The following is a 26,363-nucleotide window of genomic DNA, read 5'->3' on the forward strand; positions in this document are numbered from 1 at the left end:
TCACAACTCTGGCTTTTTTTGTGTGTTATACACATGTAGGGTAGAGGACTGATTCTGAACCTACCTGTCCTAGAAAGGCATCTACAGGCTTCCAAAGTCATTTTACTCTTTGCAGCAAAAAGAATTTAAAATGCCAGCAGTCATTTGGTAAGACTGCTGAATATGCAGAAAACAATGAGTATTATTTTAGTCTGCTGAAAGTTATTTCAGCCTGTTTTTATACCTCTGGCCGGTTTGTGATATAATACTTATATTTTTTACTTTTTGAACCATTTATCTGGAGATCCGGCACATTATTTTTCTAAATTAATTTTAAAAATACAGCCAGAAACTGTAGAGGCATTTAGACATAATAGTTTTCAGTTAACGTTGTGCCGTATAAGTGTGTAATGTGACATTCTTAAGTGCACTGCTCCATGTAATGGACACTACTCTCCAGAGCAGGAGGATCGTGCATTTTTGTTGAAAAGAGAAAGCACATGAAATTGTAGTTTTGATAAGTCAAATTTGTAAGTGGCACAAGGAGAGAGGACTAAGAAACCCCTCGTTCCTCTCTTCAAATCAAAGTTCAATGTTTGCTATTTGATAAACACTGGAAAAAAGTTGCACCAGAAAAGGATCACAGAGCTCCATGAAGATGGTGTTCTGTCCTCACTAAGGCAGTAAACCTGCTTTCTGGACTACTCCACTTCAGACTACAGGCTAGAGCTCACCAGACAATGCTTCTCCATACAAAATGTTCCTGCAATTGACTACCAGGGAGGAGAGCTGTAAGTAGGGATGGGCACGAACCAGGTGACACACTAATTCTGGTTTGTTTGTGATGCTGTTCATGATGGTTCATGAAGCACAGGTTTATACCCACTTTTTGGTCTCCACGAGAAACAGCTGAACTGTTTGGTTTAATTGTTAGTCATTTAAACCCCTGCTTTCTGCTCCTCGTGAAAAGCTACAGAGAGCAGAGAGCAAAGGTTTACATTTTTAATGGCTTATGAAGTGATACAAAACCAGGTAGGTTCATAAACCAACCTTCCAATTTGTGGCTTGGTTCTTAGTTCAGCCACAAACCAAACTACAAAAATGCTGTTTGTATTCATCCTTCACTGTAACCTAGCTTTCCCCCACAACATACAGTTCTCTGTGGAGGAGCCACATCAATGAGAATCAGGCTAGAGATCATACCTCAAAGAGTTTGCATTATTATATAAAAATAAACCGCAAGAGTATGCCTCTGTGAATCAAGTCCAACATTTCCATAGGATAAATGTACACTAAAAAACCTGGATGGATTTCTAAGGCATTCTGGAAGATATTTTGAGCAAATATTCAAATTCTTGCAATAAATAGACTCAGGTGTAACATTTTGCATTTGCAATGAATCCCCATCTTAGGCAGAAAACCAATCTTACTTGTGCCTGTACATCTCCTTTTTCAGCTAAAAACTGGTAATACTGAATCAAATCTTCTTCCAGCATCCCACTTGCCATTCCTGGATTTTCTACTTCATCTGGCAGACGAATTCTCTGTACCACTGTACCTCCTGTCAGGGAGATGTCACTTGCCACTAGAATGGATTAAAAAAGTAAGAATATTTGATTCTTAGTCAAATATAAAGCCTGAAAGAAAAAAAAAATGCTTATGTATAATATCCAGAAGAATCATTCCAAACAAACTCAGGACTGTTTTAATCATTCTGCAGCAGCAGAGCACACTAGCCACCAATGCACTCAGCAACTAGATATGGTCAATCCAAGTTTTCTGACTTGCATACCTGATGATACACATTCACACTTTGGGTGCATATGCAAGACAGTTTATGTACATACCCAACAATCAACATGCAGGGGCCCTCAAAGCAATACTGAACATTCCAGAAAGAAAACACCTTATGAAGTCAAACATCTTTAAACCGCCCGTGGCGCCGCGGGCGCCCCGGACTATATAAAACGCTAAGGGGTTCTAGGGCGGGATGTGTCCGTGATGAGGAAGGGTCCAAATTGGACCCTTCCTCTGGACAGACAATCGGAGGGACCAATTGGCAGGCGCGCAGCGCCTGCCAATTGATCCCTCCTATTCCCAGTCCCAGCAACCGCGAACCGCGCGGCTCACGGTTGCTCCTTGCCGGCGGCCTGATGCGTCGGGAGGCACGAAGCGCCTGCCGCTGCATCAGGCCACTGGCAACGGAGTCCAACCTGCCTTTCCGCAGCTGCACCCCCGAGCCCCAGCAGCAGCGGCGGCGGCGGCGGCGTCCCCCAAGGCAGCCAACGGCCGAAGAAAAGCAGCAGGAAAGCGTCGGGGGAGGGGCTGGTCAGCAGGCGCCTCTAAGAGGCCGCATCTCCTCCGTGCTGCCCGACCTCCTCGCCCACGCTCCTCCACCTCCACCCACGGCGCGGCGAGAAGCCGCCTGCAACGGAGTCCGAACTGCCTTCCCGCAGCTGGACTCCCGAGCCACAGCAGCACCAGCAGCAGCGAAGGCAGCCAACCCCGAAGGCAGCCAACAGCCGCAGAACAGCCGGAGTCCGAGCTGCCTTCCCGCAGCCGGACCCCCGAGCCCCAACAGCAGCAGCAGCAGCACTGTCCCCCGAGCCAGCCAACAGCCGAAGAAAAGCCTCGGGGAGGCGGCTGGGCAGCAGGCGCATGCACAGCCCTGCCTACGAAGAACAGTGAGGAGCGGCGTTCAATTGCTCTCAGCCGGGTCAAAATGGAAGGTGCGAGGAGCGCTTGAGGCGGGTTGGGGAGGGCCGCGGCTGCTGTGCGACGAGCGCGCAGGGCGCCCTCCGGCCTGCCTGAGACAGCCCTCTGGTTTCCGCCCTCGCCCGGCGAGCCCTGTTTGCCTTCGGGCCGGGTGGGGAAGGTCTCCGGGGAAGGGGCGGAGGCGAGCCGCTGTGCTCCTCCTCCTCCTCCCGGGGTACGGCAAGCCGAGGCGGAAGGGCTCTGCTGGGGCGTGGTTGCTGGCCTCGGAGCCCAAGCAGGAAGCCGGGGCGGGGTGTTGCTTTCGCGGCCTGCGGCTTTCACGCCTTTCTTCCCCCCTAGCGGTTCTTTCTCAGCTTGGGAGGGAGGAGCACGGAGCCACATTTCAGGGGGGCCTCTGGGAGAGGGCGTGGGTGCGTGGGAGCGTGTCCCTTACCCTTTCCCCTTCTCCCCTTTCAAAGCCCATTTTTATAAATGGGCTTTGAAACTAGTATTTACATAATACAGTGGCTTGACTTCTAAGCTCCATGGAATCTATTCTGCCTGTGGAATAGATATTTCCCACTTCCCCCACAACTCCTGAAGCTCTTTGGGCCAAGCTGCTCTGGAGATCAACTAGTGGCAATCCTACATCCAGGAAAGGGTATAAAGTGTTCAACTGATTTCTGTAGAGGCTATGCTAAGGCATGAGTGGTCAGGGTGCTTGACTAGACACTGGGACTCTTAGGTTCAAGATCCCACTTGGTCATGGAAATTAACTGGGTGACCTTGGCCAAGACATCCTCTCAGCTGCATCAGTTTCATGGGTTTGATACGAGGACAAAATCAGGTGGGCACTGCCCTGATCTCTCTTGGAGGAAAAGCATAATTAAAAAAATGTATGTCAAGTCTTCGTATTTCCTTATGTCTTGACATCTGCCTTGGCAAGCACACGTGTTGAAATATGCTTGTTAACTAACAGGGAAAAATCCTAAACATACATACCATGGTTGGCTACTAGACGATAATGTGTGAGAGCAGATTCACAACTCTGAAGGACTCCTATACCAGCCCAGTAGCGGTAGCCCTGGAAACAAAGAATGTGTTATGTGGACTCCTCTCCATTCCTAGAACATTACGCATACACATCCATGAACAAATACAATTTAGAGAATAAGGAGAAAAACACTTACTAAGATCATATGTGCTATCAAATTTCCCCCAAGAGCGCCAAAAGTGTAATAAACCAGTGCCTGTGGGGGGGGGGGGGAATGTAAATGTTAAGCAGGATTAATTTGCCAGTGACATTAACAAAAAGCTTGTGCAAGAAAAAGGTCAGCTGAATTGCCATACCTTTGCTTGGTTGGAATCAACACCAAGGCCAGAGGCATACAGGAAACCAAGGGCCTGAAACAGTACATTCAAGATCTGTTAAAATGAATACGCCATCCACTTTACAACACACAGTTCTACATTTATGTCTAATTTGCACAGCTGGGCATATCAGGATGATCAAAACACTTCACTGCAGTAAGGGATTAGGCCTATTATTGCAAAACAAGCAAACTAGATGACGACATTCTAAATTTGACAGCAGCATGTTATGAAGGCATGAGGTTAAGGCTGGTAAAGTTCCATAGTAATGACGAAGATGAGCTAACTAAAAACCAATCTAAAAATAGGCTGTGAGGCAGCAGGAAGAAGCTCCCAGAAATACATTCCTTGATGTGCTTAAAGAAGGAGTTACATTTTTATTATGCTACTTAATTGCAACGACTCATGCTTCTACCATTTTGACAGATTCAATGGGAAGGCCTGATTTTATTAAAGAGATTCAGATGTTTATATAATTTAGTCAAGTATTTCCATGTCATATCTACCGTAACCAGCTGTGGCAGAAAAAACTAGGTAAAGGAGACTGTTGTACTTTTCTATGAGAAACCTGAGGCATGAGAGGAGAATGGGGTCAAAATAAGATGTGGTGCCCCCAGAAGCCCTCTTGGCCCAGTGAAGGGCCCCCAACAACTGACCACATGTGGAGGCAGACAGCCCTATCTATTATTTATGGTCAGGGCCAATTATTTCAGACTAGGCTTCAAAGCCCGTCTGTACGGACAGGCTTTGAAGGGGCCGGGGTACCCCCCACCCGCCCGTCATCTCCCCGAGCTCCCTGCGGGCCTGCTCCAAGGCCCGCACGGGAGCCCACCCCGGCCGCCCCCCCTCCCTGGCGATTCCCCAGCTTCTGTGTGGGTCTCGGAGCCCGTGATTGGCCCCTGTTTCCTATCACGGACTCAGGCCACCCTCCTTAGCCTTAGGCTTTTATTTATACCGCTCCCCGAGTTGTGTACAGATGATTCTGAGTGGCAGACTAACCATGACAGGAAATGCCCTAGAAAACCAAACATGATGAATACCTAACCCGGATATAGGAGCCAGAAAAGATGTATGGTCATTCTTTTCAGCTGCTCTATAAAAGAACAGCTGCCACAACAGATTGCCTTTTTCAATTGAATCACACAATGCAAGTTAGAGAAAACAACATTCAGTTCAATACAGGTCCATGTATTTCCCCCCCATCAGAGCTCTTTTAAGAAGTCTGTACCGTTTGCCCTTTGGGAGACCCTTCTTCAGTCAACTTCTCAAACAGGTCTTTAGCTGCCTGGATATTTTGCTTCTGGTAGTCCCCGAACAACAAGGCGTAAGACACTTTTTCCATTGCCTTGGTATGGTTCATGTCAGCTGCTCTCAGGAGATATTGATAAGCTCTTAAAAAGAACACAAACACACACACGCTCAGTTACTCCTTCGAAGAAGCAAAAATGTCTCTCTGGAATAGGGAAATTTCTCTGTTGTGACCTGAAGGTTTCATTGTATGCAATAGCAGAATGGACAAAATAAGGCCTCATACATATTTGGAAAGGCTGATACAATCCTGAAGGACAGTGGAAGATTTCACAGCAAACACTGTTTGGGAAACTGGGAACCTTTCGCCCTGAAATTTCATGAAGCAGCATCCAGAAACATTAAAACTGTAAAAGGGCAGACGTCTGGTTTTCCCCCCTTTGAACAGAAGAGACTTCCTGGATATTAAATTCTGTATCCAGTGTTAATTTCTACGGGAGTAGTGGAATAGCAAACATCAGGAAAGAACGGTTTTCCAACATGAAACACTGAAGTTGAAAATTACGCATGTGTTTGTCATTCTGATCAAATAGAATGCACACAGATCAACGATGGAAGATAATATAAAGATCACACCAATAGCACAAAAGCATGCCACGCATTACTAAGTTCTTTACAAGCCCCAGCTATAACTGTGGTCTTCCTACCTTTTAGTTATAGCAATAAGCTTATACATCAGGTGAGACCATTGCATAGTACTACCGGAAGAAAACTAGTCAACCTACTCTTTCTTCTGGGCTTTTTTACTGCTTGCGTTAAGGATTTTCATCCCGGTTTGGTAAACATCCTCTGCCTCTTGCATTTGTCTTCTCTTATTTGACTGTTCTTCAGCTTGCAGGGGAGAGGGGGAGAAGGACACAACAGAAATTAATATTTTAGACATTAAAACATTGCTCAAACAGTCTCTCTGGGTATTTTGGTCATTACAGACCACCACAAAACTATGGCTAACCCCGAGTTATTGGGCTGTAAGTAATTCAGACTTTTGTACGTCTCACTTTGTAAGAATTCACAGAGGAAAGATAAACCCTGCTACAAACTGGAAACAGTCAAAAGTACATGTAGGTGGCAGTGGCAGTAATGCTACCTGCCTGCCCTTTGCCAAGCCAAATTCCCTTTTCCACTGAGCTAAATGACATGAAGTGCCAGAAACAGCAGAGACCCAAGTAGTGAAATGCAGAAGTATTAGTTTCATCCTGCTTAGTGCAATGAAACCTTATATTTGCTTTTGCACATGACTGAGCAAGCTTCTGAAATTTACAGGCTTTCCGCAGGGCCTGTAAAACGGAGCTCTTCCGCCAGGTTTATGGTTGAGGCTGGGGTCAGTGAGGTAGAGCGTTCCCCCCCCCCCCGGGAGTCCGAAGTATACATCACCTCCCTCCATTCTCTATCGTCTTGGTAGGTGGGAGTGGATTGTGATTGGTTATGATTTTTAATGTCTTTTAATGATATGTTATGATTTTTAATGTCTTTTAATGGGGTTTTAATTGGAGTTTTTAAGACAGCTGTTACCCACCACGAGCCTACCCAGGGAGTGGCGGGAAATAAATCAAATAATAATAACCAAATAACAATAACAATAACAACAACAATAATAAATTAATTTAGGATGGCTTGCTCAAGCAATCAGAAGAATTTAAAGCAACTCTTGTGCTATAAATTTCAAAGATATGATAAGCTATCAACTTTTTTTTTTTTTGCAGCTAGAGGCTGCAATTGGAACACAACCAGGGGCAGATGAGAGGATACAAAACTTTTACCCTGATAGGGAATCTGTCTAGCTACTTTCCCTGCTCCTGATGGTAAGAAAGAACACAGAACAACTTTTTTTTTAAATATTACATGGAGTTACTTTTTTCCCATTGGAAAGCTAACATTACATATCTTCAGCGAACTCCAGGGTAAAGGGGTGGTATCAAAACCATAGATTCTCAGCACATCATACCTATACTGGGATGCAGCAAAGGTAAAACCAATCCAGAATTCCAGCACTGCTAGCCAGGGACCTCTGGAAACCCCCATACACGGGGAACGGAGTTTACAGCTCTTCCTGCTATTAGTCACCCACATCTCGTCTTCAGACATACATACCCTACTGCTGGTTCCAGTTAGCTATCAAGGGCAGCTGTTTGCACGAATTGGTCAAATCCTCCTTTAAAATCATCTAAACTAATCTTAGATTCAAATGGGTAGCCGTGTTGGTCTGAAGCAGCACAATAGAATCAGAGTCCAGTACTCTTGAAAGCTCACGCCCTGAATACATCTTTGTTGGTCTTAAAGGTGCTACTGGACTCTGATTCTACTAAACTAATCTTGTTAGTCTTCTCCTTCTAAGTGTGCATTAAGTAGGCTTTATTATGCTACTATTGTCTTCCCATGAGCCTCTTGTGGCGCAGAGTGGTAAGGCAGCGATATGCTGTCTGAAGCTGTCTGCCCATGAGGTTGGGAGTTCAATCCCAGCAGCCGGCTCAAGGTTGACTCAGCCTTCCATCCTTCCGAGGTCGGTAAAATGAGTACCCAGCTTGCTGGGGGGTAAACGGTAATGACTGGGGAAGGCACTGGCAAACCACCCCGTATTGAGTCTGCCATGAAAACGCTAGAGGGCGTCACCCCAAGGGTCAGACATGACTCGGTGCTTGCACAGGGAATACCTTTACCTTTACCTTATTGTCTTCCCATACTCAGAGTCAGATGGCCTCCCGCAGATGTTCATGCTATCCTTTCGGTGCCTAGAGGTGTTATTTGCAGTCGGCATTTTTCTTTGAAGATAAGATCTGTTCTGTGTGAACTAAGTAATATATTGCTGGGGGGAGGGGTTTCTCTCTGTAAAGTGTTCACTGAATTCTTTGGCCTTGGTTTAAAGCAGTGGTTCCCAAACTTTTTCAGGCTGCCGCCCCCTTGGCTGTTAAGCCACATCCCCAGTGCCCCCTGAGCAGGCCTCCTCTTCTGGGTGCTCTGGGAGGCTCTGTCCCCTTCCCTGACCATGGAGTAGTCTGAGCTGTCCTGCCTTACTTGGGAGGCACCAAGACCACCACACCATGTTGAAGTACCAACCCGTGGGAGTGGCTGCTTGGCACTGCCATCCCTCTCCTGCAGAAGAACAGCCACCACAACCAGAGGGGAGTCCTGCCGCCACATCCCGGCTCTGGCCAAGGCAGACACTGCTGCCAAGGCTGGTCTTTCCAACCAGAGGGGAGGCTTCAGGGGAAGAGTTACCCTGCACGGGGGGGGGGGGGCTCCTCCAGGAGTGCAGGGGAACCAGGGAGGCAGCTGGCAGCCCCACAGCCAAGCAGGACCCTAAGGAAAGCCAGCTGTAGCCAGAATGCTGGCCCGATGTCCTGAACGCACATGCTGGCTGGGCAAGATGGCATCAGTGGGCCAGCTGGGCTGAAAGGTCAAACAGCAGGGTGTTGAGGGAAGAGAGAGGGTTGAGCATAGAGTGGCTTTGAAGCCACAGGGGACGGGCAAAGGAAGAATGGGAATGGGGGAGGAGGTGAAGGAGACAGTCAGGTTCAAATGCAGGGAAGGCAAGATGGGACTACCCTGAGGAGGTAGCAGAGGAGAGAGCGAGAAAGGAGTGGCAAGTGTGGACTGAGGATGGAGCAAGAGGCAAGGTGGCAGGAGAAAGAAGGCGGGATGGCGAAAAGGCACTGGAGACCTGCGGAGTGGCTGAGAAGGGAGCAGCTCAGCCAGCAGGAGATGTCACAATTCCCCCCACCGCACATACATAGAAACACACACAAACGACACAGGGAGAGGAAGGGGGGGGGACACTACGAACCTGTAGGAGTTAGGAAATGGAAGGGTGTGTGGTGGCCAGGGAAGGAATGGAGACAGCTATTTTGAAATCTCTTGCACAGGAACAATGAAGCCTAGAATCCCCATGCCCATCTACTGCTTTCAATTATCAAAACCCAATGATAATGCAGGGCAGACTGTTTTGTTTCCTTTTGGCCACTGTGGAAATTACAAGTCTGGTAACAAAACAAGGCTGCAACAAGCTCTTCTTGGGAACCCAAACAGGTGGTAGAACGCAGGAAGCAGTAAGTGGGACACAGGCATGCTTTTATTCCAGTGAGTGCAGCCACAACAGGAAGAGTCAGACTGCCCCACCTCTACTGCCCCCAAATTCCTCACTGCCCTCCTGGATCCTTTCACCATCACTCAGGGGGCGGGTACCACCCACTTTGGGAACCACTAGTTTAAAGCATCAGAGTGCTTCCTGTGATGGTGTTATGCTGCAAGTTCTCTCCTGAAATAAACAGTGGTATTTTTTGCATAAAGTTCTGAGTTTGTCAATTCTCAGAGATTTACTACAGTATATTCTTTTTGACCATAGTAAATACACAACTATTTCTTTTCCCCAGGTAGTCCCAACTTCTTGCATTATTTTTTCTTTTGTTGCCATTCCGTTCTTCCTACCCTACTCATAATTTTAATCTCATGCCACTCACGATCTGAAACTCTCTTGATAGCTTCCACTGGTCAATGAGCATAATTTTTAGATTTTAAAATCCTATACTTAGTTACATGTATAGGTTATGCAAAGATTTCCCTTGCATAACCTCTCCAGGTCATTGAAAGAAAGCATTAGTGAGATCACTTACTTTCACAGAAGCCCCACTTTTGGTCTCTCTTGTAGTCATAGGTTGTGGCACACCAGAGCCTACCATCTTCCCTCCCATCAGCAGTACATTCCACATACTCTTTCTCCAGAAAAAGGAAGGGGAAGTGACATAGTTCACCATCTGCAGTCCCTCCAAGGGCTCTTAAAACTAAAAAAAGAAACAAATTTCAAAGAGTTAGCCCTGGACAGGGTTTTAGCCATTACTGTTTTCATTGTCATTATGTCTGGAGAACCTTTAATTCTTTTCCTTCCAATACAAACCTTTCCTCTAGAAACCTAGCTAGGCTTGTGTGCGGGGGCATCCGAATCAGCCATTCCAGGCCGACACAACCAGCACCGTGCTGCATGGGGGGGGGGGGGGGAGGTGCAGCACCGGTCTTCAATGTGGCACACAAACGCAGGTGCGGAGTTCCACGCCTGTGTGTGCGCTGGCTGACGCACCGGCGTCCCCCCACTCCCCGTGGCACTGGCTGCATCAGGCTGGAACGGCCGATTTGGACACCGCTGTGTACAACCCAAATTCTAGACTAATGTTAATGTAAGTGGAAGGACTTGCATCTGTTGAGTGTGATTCTTTATCTTCCCTTCACCACAGCAATCCCAAAATGCCCTGTGAAATCTCCTTTCTGGGGGTCCATATGTACAGACATTCAGGCCTAGAAATTCCAGAGTTCATAACAGGCACCCATCATATAAACAGGTTGAGAATTTGCTAATTAATAAAATCCTAGCAGCCACTGATAGTTTTGTTTATAATTTTGTTTGCATCACTGTTAGCTTTTATCAAGCTTCTGTCGTACGGTGCGACTGAATCACATTATAAACCCTTGGTTTCATACACAAAATAAAAGTGTGCATTTACCCAACAACTCAGCTGAAAAACTGTAAGACAACCGTAAACGCTCAACTAGGACACACTGAGGGTTGAGAGTTAACACTATTCAGCAGCTGATACTGGAATATAAGATCTGATATGATTTTACGGAAGAGTGCTCATACAGCATCCTGCCCGCTTATGCTTTTAAGCCACCCGATTTTGGCAGCTGACTGTGAAAAAGATTAAAACCGACATTACTTAATCTAACAACGGAGCAGTTTGGGATTTGGCAGATTCATTCTGTTTTCACACTCAAGCCTATTCTGGACTTTAAAAAAAACCTGCAGTTACTGTTGACGTGGCATTAAGAGAAGTGAAAAAAGGTAGGCTGCACCTGCTGCTTCTATGGTGAACGAAACATGTCTTCATTCTTTCAACTGTTATAATTAGATAAGTACAGGTTTCATCATGTTGCCACTCTTTCCCACTGGAGTGCCAACATTAACTCTAGTACATTCTGTCATCATCGTACTGGAAGGTTGAGTCCAACATGTTTCCTGATGTACCACAGCCTTTTGTACTTTTTTCATATGGGCACCTTCTCTTTTTTGCCATCAAGTTGCAGTTGACTTATTGCGTTGCCATAGGGTTTTCAAGGCAAGAGATGTTCCCAGGCGGTTTGCCTTTGCCTGCCTCTGTGTCCTTGGTGGTCTCCCATCCAAATACTGACCAATTTACTCAATCACTTCCTCCTTTAAAAAGTGAGTCATCTGCCGGTATGGCACATGTCTTATTATATGGAAAGATGAACACCTATATTACATATTTGAACCCTGCAAATACAGATCAAAAACTGCATGTAAAAGACTCTACCTGGTTTTAGCACTTCCATCTCTTCCATGTCCTTATTTAAGGAGCTTGACAATTCTAGAGAGCTCAATTCTCCTAAAGGTTTTTCCTGTTCTTCTTGGTTCCTAAGACTGTCTCCATCTTTAGCGTGACCCTCCGGTTCCTCAGAGTCAATGAAGATTTGACCTGCTACCACATGGGCTCCAGCTCGATGGTCTTTCACCTGTTCTTCTGATGGCAAGGTTGCCTGCATAATAAGAAGCAGGAGTGTAAAATTAAGCTAATTATGCATTCATTTTGAATATTTACCTCTCCATCTTCCAACAATGCCTAGAGTGATCACTTAACACCACCACTTCTGACATGCATAAGAATTTGGTTGTAAAATTTAAAGAAAGAAACTAGAGTTTTGATATTTATTTATTTATATACCACCCTCCCCGGAGGCTCAGGAAGGAAGAAATATTTGAAGGTGGATGCTTCAGGGGTACAAGTACTGATTACAGATTTTGACACATTTTGCATTATTTTCCCCTTGAAAATTCAATTATTCCTTTCTTAACTTCCTAACATACTTCCAAGGGCAGTAACCATATTTGCTGCTTTAAATTCAAAACTTTAACCTCTCCCTATATGCATCCCCACCTTATTAATGTACTCTTGTCCTTGAACAAATAGTAATTTTTCAAGTTTTTACTGTTAAAAATCTCTTTCCCCCCCACACACCATATAAATGTGAAATGTGAAAGTCTTAGTCCTCAAAACATGAAATAATGCCTCATCAGAAACCCAAGATACTTTGGACTAAAGGATCAACATGCATCATGCATTGCCACTGGAAACAGAACCTAAAATTTAACATTTATTTATCTGGAAGAAGGGGATATGACATATATCTATGAAGGGAATCACCTTGGACTCAAAGGATTCATCCTGAGTTCCTTCTTCATCTGAAAAATAAACACAAGATTTTAAAAGATTATGTAGCAAAAGGATCCACCTATCAATTGGATATTATCAACTGGATACCATAATACAACAAAACTGGAACCTGCTGGAAAACAGACAATTTTGATCCCAAGTTTAAATACAGATGGTTTGTTTTGGACTGAAATGGTTAACCATTTGGACACTGCTCTTGCAGAGAATAATTCTAGCTTATGAATGAACTGCAGCAATTTCAAATGAAAGAAAACAAATACTGACTGCACAACAGGAAAAAGGCATTTCAAATTCCTGAAAGTTGCTCAATAAGACTTTAGCCATCAGAAATGTAAAATTGTTAACGTAAATTTTGTAGGGCCTAGATTCAAGTGGGTAGCCGTGTTGGTCTGAAGTAGCACAACAAAATCAGAGTCCAGTAGCACCTTAAAGACCAACAAAGATTTATTCAAGGTGTCTGAGGAAGAGTGCTTGCACTCGAAAGCTCACGCCTTGAAAACTTTGTTTGTCTTAGAGGTGCTACTGGACTCTGATTTTTTTGTAGGGCCTAGAAGAGGCTGGGGCAAGGGAAGATCTTGGGTCCCTACATTAAGTACCAACGTCTGTCACCAACTCCAAGAAATATTCCAGGGTGGAATTGGTGGTGGAATTGGCTTTACTGTTTTAGATTATTGTGTTTTTGGCCTTGTTGGCAACGGCCATGAGACAGCTAGCCAGGAACAGTAGTATATAAATATGATATTCTTTGAAGAAGATGTATGCAAGACAAACATTTAAACCTCAGTGTCTTTTTGCTACTACTAAAGATGTGATGTCTGAAAATAAACAAGAATTTAGGGGAAAGAATCATCACATCAAGGAATTTCTCCTAATTTTTTCAGTGAAGCCAGGCATCTGGGAGAGCTCTGGGGAAAAAACTGCTAAGAAATATTTTATTTTTGTAATGAGTGAAATGCTTTTAAAAACAGTTAATCAGAATGTATAATATGAAGATTGTAATGTAAGAATATCCAACATCAGATAATAATTCTTGTGTACAATGTGAACATACATTTTTCAAAGACATTTTCATTGTACATCATTGCCAGCTTGGTGTAGTGGATAACAGCGGCAGCTTCTAATCTGGAGAGCTGGGTTTGATTTCCTGTTCGTCTAAATCAGTGGTCCCCAACCCCCGGTCTGGCGACCGGTACCGGGCCGTAGATCAGTCAGTACCGGGCCGTGGCTCCTTCTTGTCCTCCTCCCTGGCTGCTGCCTCGGGAGCTGTCTCTGCCGCTGGCTCACCTTTGGTGCACTTTGACAGCCGCCATGCCTGAGGCTCCCCCTCGGCGTGGCACTGTGCAGCTGCTGCTGGCAGCGCCCCCCAGTGGGCGGCTGGAAGTCAGAGATGCCAGCAGGAAAACAAGCGGAGCAGGGGCTCAGGCGGCGGCGATGTCCCTCGGCAAAAGACTATCCCCCCCCCCCAGGCCTCAGTAAAATTGTCAAGTATTGACTGGTCCCCGGTGATAAAAAGGTTGGGGACCACTGGTCTAAATGCAGCCAGCTGGATGACCTTGGGCCAGTCGTAGTCCTGTTAGAGCTGTTCTCACAGAGCAATTCTGTCAGCTCTTTCAGCCTCACCTACCTCATAGGGTGCCTATTGTGGGGTGAATTGGGTTTGATTAGTTCAGGCTAGAAATCTATTAGTTTATTCAGAAGAGTACAAAACGACATCACAAGACTTGTGTTGCTAAAGACCAAGGCAAAAGGAAACAAAAAGCAATTATAGAGGCAAATTCCCCCTGCCTTCTGTACTCAATTCAGTTTCACACATAATGGCTCTTATTATCAAAGGGTAATACTGCTTACAGTTGACATCTCCAGGCAAGAAGAAAACAGCTATAACAACTGGACACATGACATGGAACCAGATGGCCCAGAGCATGGGAACAGAAGGGCAGGGGAATGTGCAAGGCAACTGTGGGGGGTTCTGGGACTTTGGTTGACCAAATCATGGCAGGAGATGGTGGCTACCTGAGCCCTTCCCTATGAAGAAAAGTTACAGAGGATAAGCCTCTTTAGCTTGGAGAAGTAGCAAGGGGTGTTGTTTACAAAATTATGCATGGGATAGAGAAGGTAGAGGTGCTTTTCTCCCTTTCCCACCATGTAAGAACTCACTGGCAATGAAATTAATGAGCAGTAGCTCAGAACAGATAAAAGTATTCCTTCACCCAAAGAGAACATGTGGAATTAACTGCTGCAGGAAGTGGTGGTGGCTACAAGCATAGACAGCTTCAAGAGGGGACTAGATAAACACATGGAACAGTGGTTCATCAGTTTCTATTAACAACAAGGTATAGATAAGCTGTTTTAATACCCTGCTTTTCACTAACTGGAGTCGAAAGGTACGTTACAAACACCTTTCCCTTCCTCTCTTCACAACGCACACCCTGTGGTGGGGCTGAGAGGTAGGTGGGGCTGAGAGAGCTCTAACAGAACTGCTCTGTGAGGATAGCCCTAAGAGAACGGTGACTAGCCTAAGGTCACTCAGGAGGGTGCATGTGGAGGAGTGGAGAATCAAACCCAGTTCTCCAGATTAGAGTTTGCCGCTCTTAACCACTGCACCATGGTGGCTCTCAATGTAACACTAGGTCTGGGGTAGTGATGTTCTATATTTTTGGTTCTTGATAACAGTGGAGTTCTAGAGTTCTGCCCCTGCTAATGGATCTCCAGTTGGCTACTGTGTGACACAGAGTGTTGTACTGGACAGGCCACTGGCCTGATTTAACATGGGTTCTCTTCTGTTCTCATGTATATGTCTAAATCCCATACATGTGCCACCTTACAAATTACAATTTTATATGCCAAGTTATAAACAGTGAATTTCATGTTGTTAAAGTATTTAAGTAGGTTTGATAAAATGTGAATTTTTCAGATTTCCCCCAAATCTCCACCCCCTTTTCTCCATGGCTTTAAAATTTCCATAAAGCATCCCTCTAATTATTATCAGTTGCAAAGTGGTCAGTGATGCAAATCCTAAACTGCTACAACTTTATGCAAACTAACACCCGATCTTTAACGGTTCTAAGGTTGGTGAAGCACCCACCTGGGGCTTGCATGCAAGTTCTGCTCACTTTCAAAATATACCTGCTGGACAGTTGTGAAGCTCAGGTGATCTCCGTATCATGAATTAGGATTCTATGCTTAATACTTTAGAAGTATTAAGTCACATAACAGATTACATAAAAAACTGCTAATCAACTAAGTCTTGAATCTGGCTTAAGCACTAAGAAGTGTGCAGGATTATCTGGTTTTAAACGCAACCAGAAACTAACAAGCATATTTGCATCTATATCAAGTGAAGCTAACAGTGCGTTTCATTCTCGTTGCATCATGTTCACATCTCTCTAAAGGAATGAGCTCTATATTAGGTTGCAGGTTGTAGTCAAAACACAGTGGACTGTCGGCAAATAGATGTTCTTTTCAAAACAAAGCGTCCGATGAAGGGTAAAAAACAAAAAAAAAACGGGCTTGCCTGAGTAGTTACTTTTACATAAAGTTTGCCCTTTTAAGTTTGGTTGAGCTTAGCTGCAGGGGAATCACTAGAGAAGGGATGTTTTACAGCTTCAGTATTATTGGCATCAGACTCCTAAATAATAGATAGGCATTTCAACTGCAACTGAAAAAATGAATTTCTTTTAATGCATAAATAGCAACTGTAAATATTAGCTCTTGGATACTCATAGAGCACAGCGGGAAATAAATGATCCTCTTAATGAACAACTAACCAAGAGAAAATAGCCACAGGAGTTACTAATAAGAGGCTGAATTAATTACTTAAGTGTTGTTCCAAAATGAAAATGAAAAGTGCAAGCTTAGCAATACAGGATTTTGACCTGCAAATTACTGTGCAGCTGTTTATAATTTGATTTCCTATCAGATGGGTCTGCAAAGTAGCATATAAAACCAGATCAAAACAAGTAGCAAAACAACTAGTTGACAGGGAATTCTATCTGCATAAAGCAAGAAGAAGAGTTGGTTCTTTATATGCTGCTTTTCTCTATCCAAGGGAGTCTCAAAACGGCTTATATTCGCCTTCCCTTTCCTCTCCCCACAACAGACACCCTGTGAGGTGGATGAGGCTGAAAGAGCCCTGATATTACTGCCAAGTTAGAACAGCTTTATCAGTGCTGTGGCTAGTCCAAGGTCACCCAGCTGGCTGTATGTGGGGGATGGTGAAATCAAACCCGGCTTGCCAGATTAGAAGTCCGCACTCCTAATCACTACACCAAGCTGGCAAAGAGAAACTCCAACTGGAACATACAATAATTAACGGATCCCCAAAATCCAGGGAAATAAAACCTATCTGGACTTGCAATTTTAACCCCAACAAGGAATGGAAGTGCAACAAATCTTTGAGGCACAAACAACACAGACTGTGTATCATCACTGACAAGGCCATGTCCCATGTGTAATTCTGGAAGGAGCAAGGGAACAGGGCTGCGGAAGGTGGTTCCATATATATGATCCTAAAGGTTGTACAGAAAAAGGCAGTCCTCTCAGTACTCTGGGTCCAAGCCGTGTAAAATCTTATCTTAAACAGATCATAAATAGAACCTCAATTTGGGACCAGAAACCCACCATGGGAATGCAGATTGCTTTCAAGAGCCAGTTATATTCTCTGGGTAGACTATTTAAGAGAATAGCTTTTATAACCAATGCGTGGGAACATTTAATCACGGCAAGGAAGAAAACTATGGAAACAATCCTAAACATTTCTGCACAGAAGTAAGGCCAATTTTATTCAACAGAGCTAACTTTCCATGTTCTTAGAATTGCAGCTTAAATGTAGTAAACTTGGTTTCAAGCCTTCATTTTGTTTTACACTGAACTTCAGTTACCAGACTTGTTACTGAAGTTCAACCGCCCAAATTGTGAATCAAACTGTTAAGAGAGCCCATGCTGCCCCCCTAAAAATAAAGGAGGGTCCTGGATATGGAAAGGTTGAAGACCATTCCCTTCATAAGGGATAAGGGCACAGGATAATGTACACATAAGAGTCCTGGTATTTAAATACTAAAAACGCAAAGTCAGACTTTCAGTGCAATGTTAAGCAGGTATACTCATCTATAAGACTTCTGAAGTCAGTGGGCTTAGAAAGAAGCAACTCTGTTCAGGAATGTGGTGCTTATCTCTGTTTTTAGAATGACAATACATTTAGGTAGGTTGCTGTGTGGGTCTGAAGTAACAGAACAAGGTGCCACTGGAAACACCTTGCTCTTTAGCATGACAGTGCCACAGAAATCTGCAATTTGCACTGTCTTGAAAGCTCTGCCCATGAGGCTGGGAGTTCAATCCCAGCAGCCGGCTCAAGGCTTCTATCCTTCCGAGGTCGGTAAAATGAGTACCCAGCTTGCTGGGGGGGGGGGTAAATGGTAATTACTGGGGAAGGCACTGGCAAACCACCCCTGCCATGAAAACACTGGAGGGCGTCACCCCAACTGTCAGACATGACCCAGTGCTTGCACAGGGGATACCTTTACCTTTTTAAAGTTATGGTAAATGTAAAGCAAACACCTCAATGATTAATCCATATATTTAATCTGTCACAAAGATTCAGATATTAAACATGATTAAACATGGTATGGTGGTTAAGAAGGGCAGTCTTTAAAATGGAGAACTGGGTTTGATTCCCCTCTCTTCCAAATGCAGTCAGCTTTGGCCTAGTCACAGTTCTCAGGTAGTGAAAAATGGCATTTCTATTATTACAATCTGACTTCTCCATTGTTAGTTTATCTGAATATCCCTCAATAACTGCCCTTTAATATACCTAAAATAATATTGGCCAATAAGCTTTGCTTTTTCAAACTGGATTAGCCTTTTAGAGAGCGATAATTACAGGTATTCTTCTAAAATTGTTATTTTAAGATTAGCTGAAATAAAACTTCTAAAAAATTAAGGAGGATTCTGGGACTGTGTTAGCTAGTAAAAAATCACTCTACAATTCTAGTTGTTAAACATTCCTACCTTGCACAAGTGGTCTTTGTATAGGTTGTATGCATTCAACTTATGGGAAAACACAAAGATAGTGCCATAATATCTATAGGCTAAATGAATCCTTAACATGCTTTAGTTTACTGTTATCAGGGGACCTGGACATTAGCCCTCCACAAAAAAACATTTGTCTGACTGAAACAAGGTGGCAAATCTGGGAACAGCCAATTGCTCCACTTCAAAGAAGAAGATGCTGTAAGGTCACCTCCAAGCTTGAGAGGAAACAGATGGAAGGTAATGGCAGGGTCTCAGTTAATAACCTTTAGCATTCCACAATTAAGGACATTATCTGACCAACAATCTCCAATTTTGACATATTTATTTCCTTTACTATGTTCCCCAAACACAAACAAATGGTAGCCATATAAACCAAGTCTATTATTCATGCCCAGTCCTTGAATTAGTTAAAAATCATAATTCTGTATATTAATTTACTACTCACCCTGTACTAATGGACAGGTAATTTTTATTTCATTGTATCTGAAGAAATCTGTGTATGCACATGAAAGCTTGTACCTTGAATAAAATTCTGTTCGTCTTAAAAGTGCTACAGGACTCAAACTTTTATTCCTGGAATATAGTGACACTGATGTTTTGCTGATTCCTTCATTTTGTTCCATGAACCTAGTTTCCCCAAAACTACTTCTGGGAAAAAGTGCAGGTGGTTAGTTTTAAAGTAATCACTCAAGTTTTAATTAATCATCTCTATCAATGAGGTAAGTAACAATAGCCTTCGTGCATCAAGTATCACTCATGGTATTTGGGGCTCGACTATCAAAGAAAGGACTAAAGTTGATACCATATCAGCTAAATTGTGTAGCACACCACCTACCCTGGCATTACTTTAGTTATATTTTCCATGAAACGCATCCAGCACAACTACAGAACAGATGGTTGACTTTCAGGAGATATTTTCTTATACATTAATGGCAGGATGTCGGAAATATGATTCAATTAAACTTTAAGCAGCCTGTCATCTGAAACAGATTAGGGGACCCCAACATAGTGCTTGTGGGCACCATAATACCCAGCAGTACTTCCCTCAATGCCCACTGAGCTTTCCAGGAAGGGGTTGGGGCCACTAAAAGGCAGGGCGTGTTATTGGATTCGCTAATTAAAATGGAAGGATGTTCCACTGGAAGATGAATATGACGGTTAACTGGACTTCCCTTAGTGTTTGGTTCCATTCCCCCTTCAGTATTTCCTTCTTCTCAGGATATGTGAGAATGCAGGTATTCCATTTGGCTTTGCATCCGTAGGCAGCTGTTTTTAGTTGGGCTCTGTCTCCTATGACAGCACCGATGTGCATCACTCTGTGCCTGCGTGCGGCGCTAGGTTGCGCGCCGCCACCCCTCCCCCTGGCGCTGTGGTGCTATTGCTTCAGGCATGAATGGCTGCTTTGGCAGTCAAAGCGCACAAGCCTAAACAGAACCCTTCACCCTTCTTTCACTCCCCCCCCCACCTTTATTACTGCTATGGTGGCTTTGCCTCATGTATGCCAGAAATAAGGGCAGGAGCTGAGAAGATAGCCTAGACCCCCTCTGCCACGCCACAACCAACTCCGCACTCCTTGATTTCTAAATCTATGGCCTACTCACCAAGCCCTCCAGGTGGAAGTGGCCAGTTCCCTAGCTTGTGGCTATTAAGCAAGAGGGGAAAGGCCGTGGACCCCCTCTGGAGCTCCCTATTTGGGAATCCCTGGAATAGAGCTTTCAAGCATTCATGATTATTACGAAAACACAATTTGGGTTTCTTAAGTACTCTGGAACATAGTTACCTTCCATTTGTATTAGGCTTTCAAAAATGTTGCAAAGGTGATATTTAGTAGACAAGGCAAACACCACCTGGTACAGGTTACCGTCTATTAGGGATGATGCATGGAAAACAATTCTTGTTTACTAGATTGAGCAGTGGTGATCAATCTCAAACAGTAAGCCCACTGCTCCTAGCTGGCTCTCACACTTCATTGATCCTCAGACCCTTATGCTGGCAGAAATTTGCCCTTGACAAAAGGGTGGACAGGTTTATCTGCTTCACTATAAAATCCAAATCTGAAACAAGAACAGCTGTTTGACAATGGCTTAAAATGATAATGCTCCCTATCCATTAAATAGTTTACAGACATCAATTTACTTTATCTTGTGATGGCTACAGTTACAGTTCTGCACCTTCAAATCTTGTAGCTGTAATCTGGACCCTTAGTGTTGTCACTGCCCAAACACTCTCCTCAGTACAAACTGATTTCCTTTTGGATCTCAGATTCGAAGTTTAGGTCTATGATTTATCTACAATTACTTCTGATAACAGATGCTATGGAAATTTCCCTCAGACTGCAAGCTGCAGTAGGTGATGGCTCCAGTGAGTCCCTTAAAAGCATCATATTGTTGCATGAGAAGGGGGGAGCAACTTTAGTACTGACTGACCCTCTTAACACTTTGGCTTACTCTTAAAGTTTGGGCAAATGTCCAGTTGCCAGCACAAAGAATAATGAGCACAAGGGACATACCTGGTGAGTGCTGTCCCCAGCCTAATGGCACAACAGAATGTCCCTGGCTGCCCTAGGCAAGTTCATGATGTCTCTATACCAAAAGGTACTTTCCAAACTATATATTACTTTTCCAGTCACCCCATTTCAAGCCATCTAGAATCCAAAGACAGAAATGCCACTGGTATATAATGGGTTTCACTCCCAAGTGAATTGTGTTTTTAACTCTTTCCTAATATTTGAAATTCAGCAACAAAAGTTACAGAACTGGTCAGTTCCAGAAGCAGACACTTTGGTATACTGAAATTACTTCTCCTCTTAAGTGATCCATGCAACATTCATCTCCAGACTGGACTACTGTAACTCAATCTATGCAGTTGCCTTTGAGGCTGCTACAGAAACTTCAACTGCTCCAAAATGCAGCAGCAAAGGCCTTACGGAGACCCAGTGGAGAGCACATATTCGACCTGTACTCTCCCAGCTGCACTGACTCCAGATTAAATATCGGATGAGGTTCAAGGTGCTGGTTATGACCTACAAAGCCCTCAATGGTCTGGGATCTTTAAACCTACAGCACTGCCTCTTCCCTTACATCGCCCCAAAGGCGTTTGACAAAACCTGCTCAAGATCCCCAAGGATGTCAAACTGGCTTTGATCAGGTCCAGGCCTTTTCTATCCTGGTGGAAAGATTTCGCTGGAGACATCATAGCAGCCAAATCTTTAACGCTGGATATCAGCACTGGGAAATCAAGGGCGGTTTTAACTAATGTGGATACAGAATGTTTCAAAGTATCAATTGCTGCTATTTTACTATTTATTTAATATATGTTGTTACCCACCTTGAGTCTTTGGGGAAGGGTGGATTAGAAATAAAATTTTATAACAAGAGTTGCAGTAAATACTTTTTGCATACTAGTTTACAAGCAAGACCTGCCAACACAGAAAAAGAAAATTACCAGCATGCCTTTCTTCACCAAATAGCTTACATTAGGGGAAAAGGTTCTGAAACAAGCGGTTTAATCAACTGAATTAGGTAGAAGGTAAAGGTATCCCCTGTGCAAGCACCGAGTCATGTCTGACCCTTGGGGTGACGCCCTCTAGCGTTTTCATGGCAGACTCAATACGGGGTGGTTTGCCAGTGCCTTCCCCAGTCATTACCGTTTACCCCCCAGCAAGCTGGGTACTCATTTTACCGACCTCGGAAGGATGGAAGGCTGAGTCAACCTTGAGCCGGCTACTGGGATTGAACTCCCAGCCTTATGGGCAAAGCTTTCAGACGGCTGCCTTACCGCTCTGCGCCACAAGAGGCTCGAATTAGGTATAGATTTGCAGTAAGAATCTGTCCTGATTATTTGTGACAACAGCTGCCAAACAGAGAGGCTTTGGTCATGAGAACAGATGACTGAATAATAAGTGTCAATGAAATATTTCTTGCATTGTTGCTGTATGTTACCTGTACAGTCTTCCAATTAGGAATCCACTATCTCAAATTTCTCAGGTGGCCACTTGTCAGCTTTAAACCATTCCAATTCAAAACTCCAAAGTCACCCAACCCCATTTCACACAGGTGCCAATCTTCACTTTCACAGATCTAACCAGCCTGCTAGCATCTAGCCTCCAGGGCTGATGCAATCAGGAGCCAATTCAGAAACAACCAAATTCTAGGGACAACCAGCTCAGCTAAATACACATCTTAAAGGGGAGGGAGGGGAGGGCTGTTGTCTGCACTTTTGTAGAAAAGACTCCCATATTCTTACATGATTCTTACATGACTGTTTTACCAACATCAGCATTATTTACTCCGACAGGCAACAGCTCACCAGGGCCTCAGGCAGAGGGTCCTCCCATCTCACGCCATCAGACTCCCCTGAGTTGCTGGCCATGGAACCCAAGCCTTTCTACACGTTCCCCGACACAAAAGACGCTAGAAGCAGGGACAGGATTTTAAGAGTGCACGCGGCATATAAATGCAACGAAACGAATACAAATAATAGTCACAGTTCCCCCTCTGGAACTCCTGTGGACCCTCAGGGGTCCCCGGACCCATGACTGGAAATCCTTGCTTTGGAATATTTAGCTACAAGTTAATGTGAAACAAATGAACAAATACCCATACAGAGAGGCACAGTCAGTGGGCCAACCACCGCTTGCAAGGGCCTCCCTGACGCACCCAGTGCAGTGCCCACAGCTAGGGGTCCTCGGTTCAAAGCCCAAGCAGCCTTCCTCCAGGAGGGATCCACCTTACAGGGCTGCTGTGAGGACAAGCCGTAGTCCCTTGCAGGAGGAACAGGAGGCACGCACCGGCCTTCCTTCTTTCCACCAGCGCTCCCCACCGCCCCCCTCCCCAGCCTCCCTCCTCGAGCGAAGGCCCAGCGGCCCGCAAAGGCGTTCCTACTGACCGGCGGCCACTGCCAGGCCCAGGCCTACGAGGAGCAGCCCCGCCACCGCGGCCCTCAGCAGGAAAGGCGGCCCGACCCACCGGCGCGGCTCCATCTCGCTCGCGAACCCTGCCCCGAGAGGCGACACCACCACAGGCCGGCTCGCCCGACCCCGCCCACCGACCACGCGCCAGCCAATCACGCCGCAACGTCTCGGCCACTACAGCACCGCCAGCGCCTCCAATCACCGCCGGACGCTGCCGACGGACAGGGCTGATTGGCTCCGACGTTCCTCGACATGGCCTCTTCGAATTGGGTGACAACAGCCGATCGCCAAGGCTTGTGGGCGTGGTCAACGCCTTTCGCCCCGCCAATCAGCAAGGCGGAGGTGCCCGGCTTGCCTTCCCTTGTGCAAGGAGGCTTTTTTCTTGGGTTTTTTTTTTAGGGTTCGATTTCTTCCGGCTTCTGATGGCAGCTCGTAGGAGGATTCGCACGGGGAGAAAAAAAAAAGAATTGCCCTCGGTAGTTTCTTAACCAACTTTGCCTCCAGAATCATTATTTCAAAGTTGTTTTTTTTTTAAGAACACAGAACCTTTAGCCCCTGCCGCTTTTACTTAACTTTGTAAATGTGGTTCCAACTATGCCCCGCACGGCACCACAACCGGAAGTAAACGCTGTTAATTTAAACTGTACTCTTTGTCGTGTCGCAAGGGCTACAGCCGAAGTGCGCATGCGCAAACTATACCCAGCTGCAAGGACTACAATAACCAAGAGGCATTGCGAAAAATTTTTTACCCCGGAGTTTCGCTTGCGAGACTTTGTCCTGGGCATCCTCGCTGAAGAGCCGCGTTGTCCGCGACGCCGGCCGACGATGTCCGATTGTCTCTCCCATGAAATATCTGACTCTGGCGGGAGATCGTTATTTGTTTGCTGGGCTTTCTGACGGGAGGCCGCTCTTTTGCGTGGGATTCCCGGCTGCCTGACGCTGCAGTGGAGAGGCGGCTCTGCCTGTTGCGTTTAGGAAGCGTCTTTTTAATTCGAGGTCTCGGGCGTGCGGCGCAAAAGTGGTCGTGGAGTCCTTGAAAGCTTCCTACGAGCACAGGAGGCATATCTATCATTTTTGAAGCTGGACCCGTGGAGGGATTTAAATCACAAACGGAAAAACCTTTTGAATACATTTTATGAAATTAGGTTTTTTTTTAAATTTAAAAAAGTACTTTCAGGGGAGCCAGTTTAGCACTGAGGAGAAATTAACTCTTTAAATTGGCATATTCCCCTTGAATCCCTGGGGGCTTCTCGCATTGCCTCTCCCCTCAGCCCACACCTCGCCAGTCGCCTGGGACATGAAGAAACCTGCGTCGGTCGTGGTGAGACGTGGATTTCTTCGCTAATGATCACCTTCTCTTTGATCACAAAATCACTTTTTTGAGGTGCCAATCAGTTTCAAGCAAATGGCTTGCAAATCAAACGTGAACAAATGTCCCTAACCAGAGCTTTCACCTTTCCTTTATTAATAGCTTGAATTTATTTGAAATTTTGAAGCAGGTCTTTAATCTTATAAAGAACCTCAGATTGGTGGGGGGCTTTTTTGAAGCTTCAAAGACTATTTTTTAAAAATGCTTTTAGAATCTTGGATTTAGGTTAACATGGATTATGATTAAATTGGCATCTCAGTTTAGTTCCCGCTCATTGAAGTTGATTAGGCCAGCACCCCAGAAACTAAACATTTCCTTTTTTAGGATTTCTTTAAAAAGTGACTTGGGTTACTATGAAAAGGGATTCTGTTTTAATTTTACCCTTCTGGGGGGAATCTCTGTCTGTCATGATCAAAATACAATTCCTTAGTAACTAGTTAAGACTGTAGGATTGGCTTGTTCTATAGCCCATGTAGATATAAAATTTGACTTCATTTTTATATTTCCTTTTATGTGTTCCCCCCTTTATTAAAACCACTTTCCCATATTAAGGTGTTCAAGAGAGCAAACCAAAGTTGGTCTGCCATTTTATTCAACAGAGCTTATTCCCTGATAAATTCCAATCCCTTTTTTGTGTACCTCATTGTTCTGCAGAAGAGTGGAAATAAGGAAGGCTGAGAAAACCTTTGGACTCAGAGAGACTGAGGAATCAGCTACCTTGGGCATGTTGCTTCTATTTGGTAATGGTTTCTTTGATGTAGTGTTTAGGAGCTGGTGGCAAACAGAACCTCTGAGTCTCACAGACTGAAGATGTATGAAACCTTGTAACAAGAGGACCGTTCAACCACCTTAGATTCCTGGAGAACCAGTGTGGTGTAGTGGTTAAGAGTGGTGGCCTCTAATCTGGAGAGCCAGTTTTGATTCCCTGTTCCTCCAGATGCAGCCAGCTGGATGACGTAGGGCTAGTGACAGTTATTTTAGAGCTGTTCCTGCAGAGTGCTCTCAGCCCCACCCAGTTCTGTTATGGGGAGAGGAAGGGAAGACGATTGTAAGCTGCTTTGGGACTCCTTTGGGTAGTAAAAAGCGGGGTATAAAACAACTCTTCGTCCAGAGATGCCTGTTTTCTGGGTGCTGGTGAAACTGACAAAGTTTGGGGAAATTCACAGATTCTTTGGTGGTGAAGAGTGCCCTCAATAGGGTTTTAAGGCAAGAGAGGAAGACAGGTGGCGTACCATTGACTGCCACTGTGCAGCAACATTCGACTTTCTTTATGGTCTCCCATCCAGGTACTAACCAGTGCTGACCCTGTTTAGATTCTGAGATCTAATGAGATCCAACTAGCCTGGGCCATCCAGGTCGGTGCTCGTGGATTTCTTCCCAATGTTTATGTGTTTTAAATGAACATTTAAATATTGCTTGAAATTTTAAAAATGCATAAACGGGTATGCCTGTGCCTGTATGAAGA

At 44.8% G+C, this 26,363-nt stretch overlaps 1 protein-coding gene across 1 annotated transcript in view; it reads right to left on the reverse strand.

Annotated features, from left to right (window-relative positions):
* Positions 1-23,654, reverse strand: part of SEL1L (SEL1L adaptor subunit of SYVN1 ubiquitin ligase) — a 44,009-nt gene extending 20,355 nt beyond the window's left edge. Inside the window, exons 1-10 of the mRNA XM_077323407.1 lie at positions 23,505-23,654; positions 12,558-12,595; positions 11,670-11,892; positions 9,960-10,127; positions 6,078-6,183; positions 5,273-5,435; positions 4,024-4,077; positions 3,864-3,923; positions 3,676-3,757; positions 1,410-1,564 (exon numbers count right to left, since the gene is read on the reverse strand). Coding sequence (XP_077179522.1) covers positions 1,410-1,564; positions 3,676-3,757; positions 3,864-3,923; positions 4,024-4,077; positions 5,273-5,435; positions 6,078-6,183; positions 9,960-10,127; positions 11,670-11,892; positions 12,558-12,595; positions 23,505-23,598 — 1,143 coding nt within the window. The 5' untranslated portion in view covers positions 23,599-23,654. The remainder of the gene's footprint in view (positions 1-1,409; positions 1,565-3,675; positions 3,758-3,863; positions 3,924-4,023; positions 4,078-5,272; positions 5,436-6,077; positions 6,184-9,959; positions 10,128-11,669; positions 11,893-12,557; positions 12,596-23,504) is intronic.
* Positions 23,655-26,363: the final 2,709 nt, after the last annotated feature.

Source organism: Paroedura picta, chromosome 2, assembly GCF_049243985.1.
Source record: "Paroedura picta isolate Pp20150507F chromosome 2, Ppicta_v3.0, whole genome shotgun sequence".
Lineage (NCBI taxonomy): Eukaryota > Metazoa > Chordata > Lepidosauria > Squamata > Gekkonidae > Paroedura > Paroedura picta.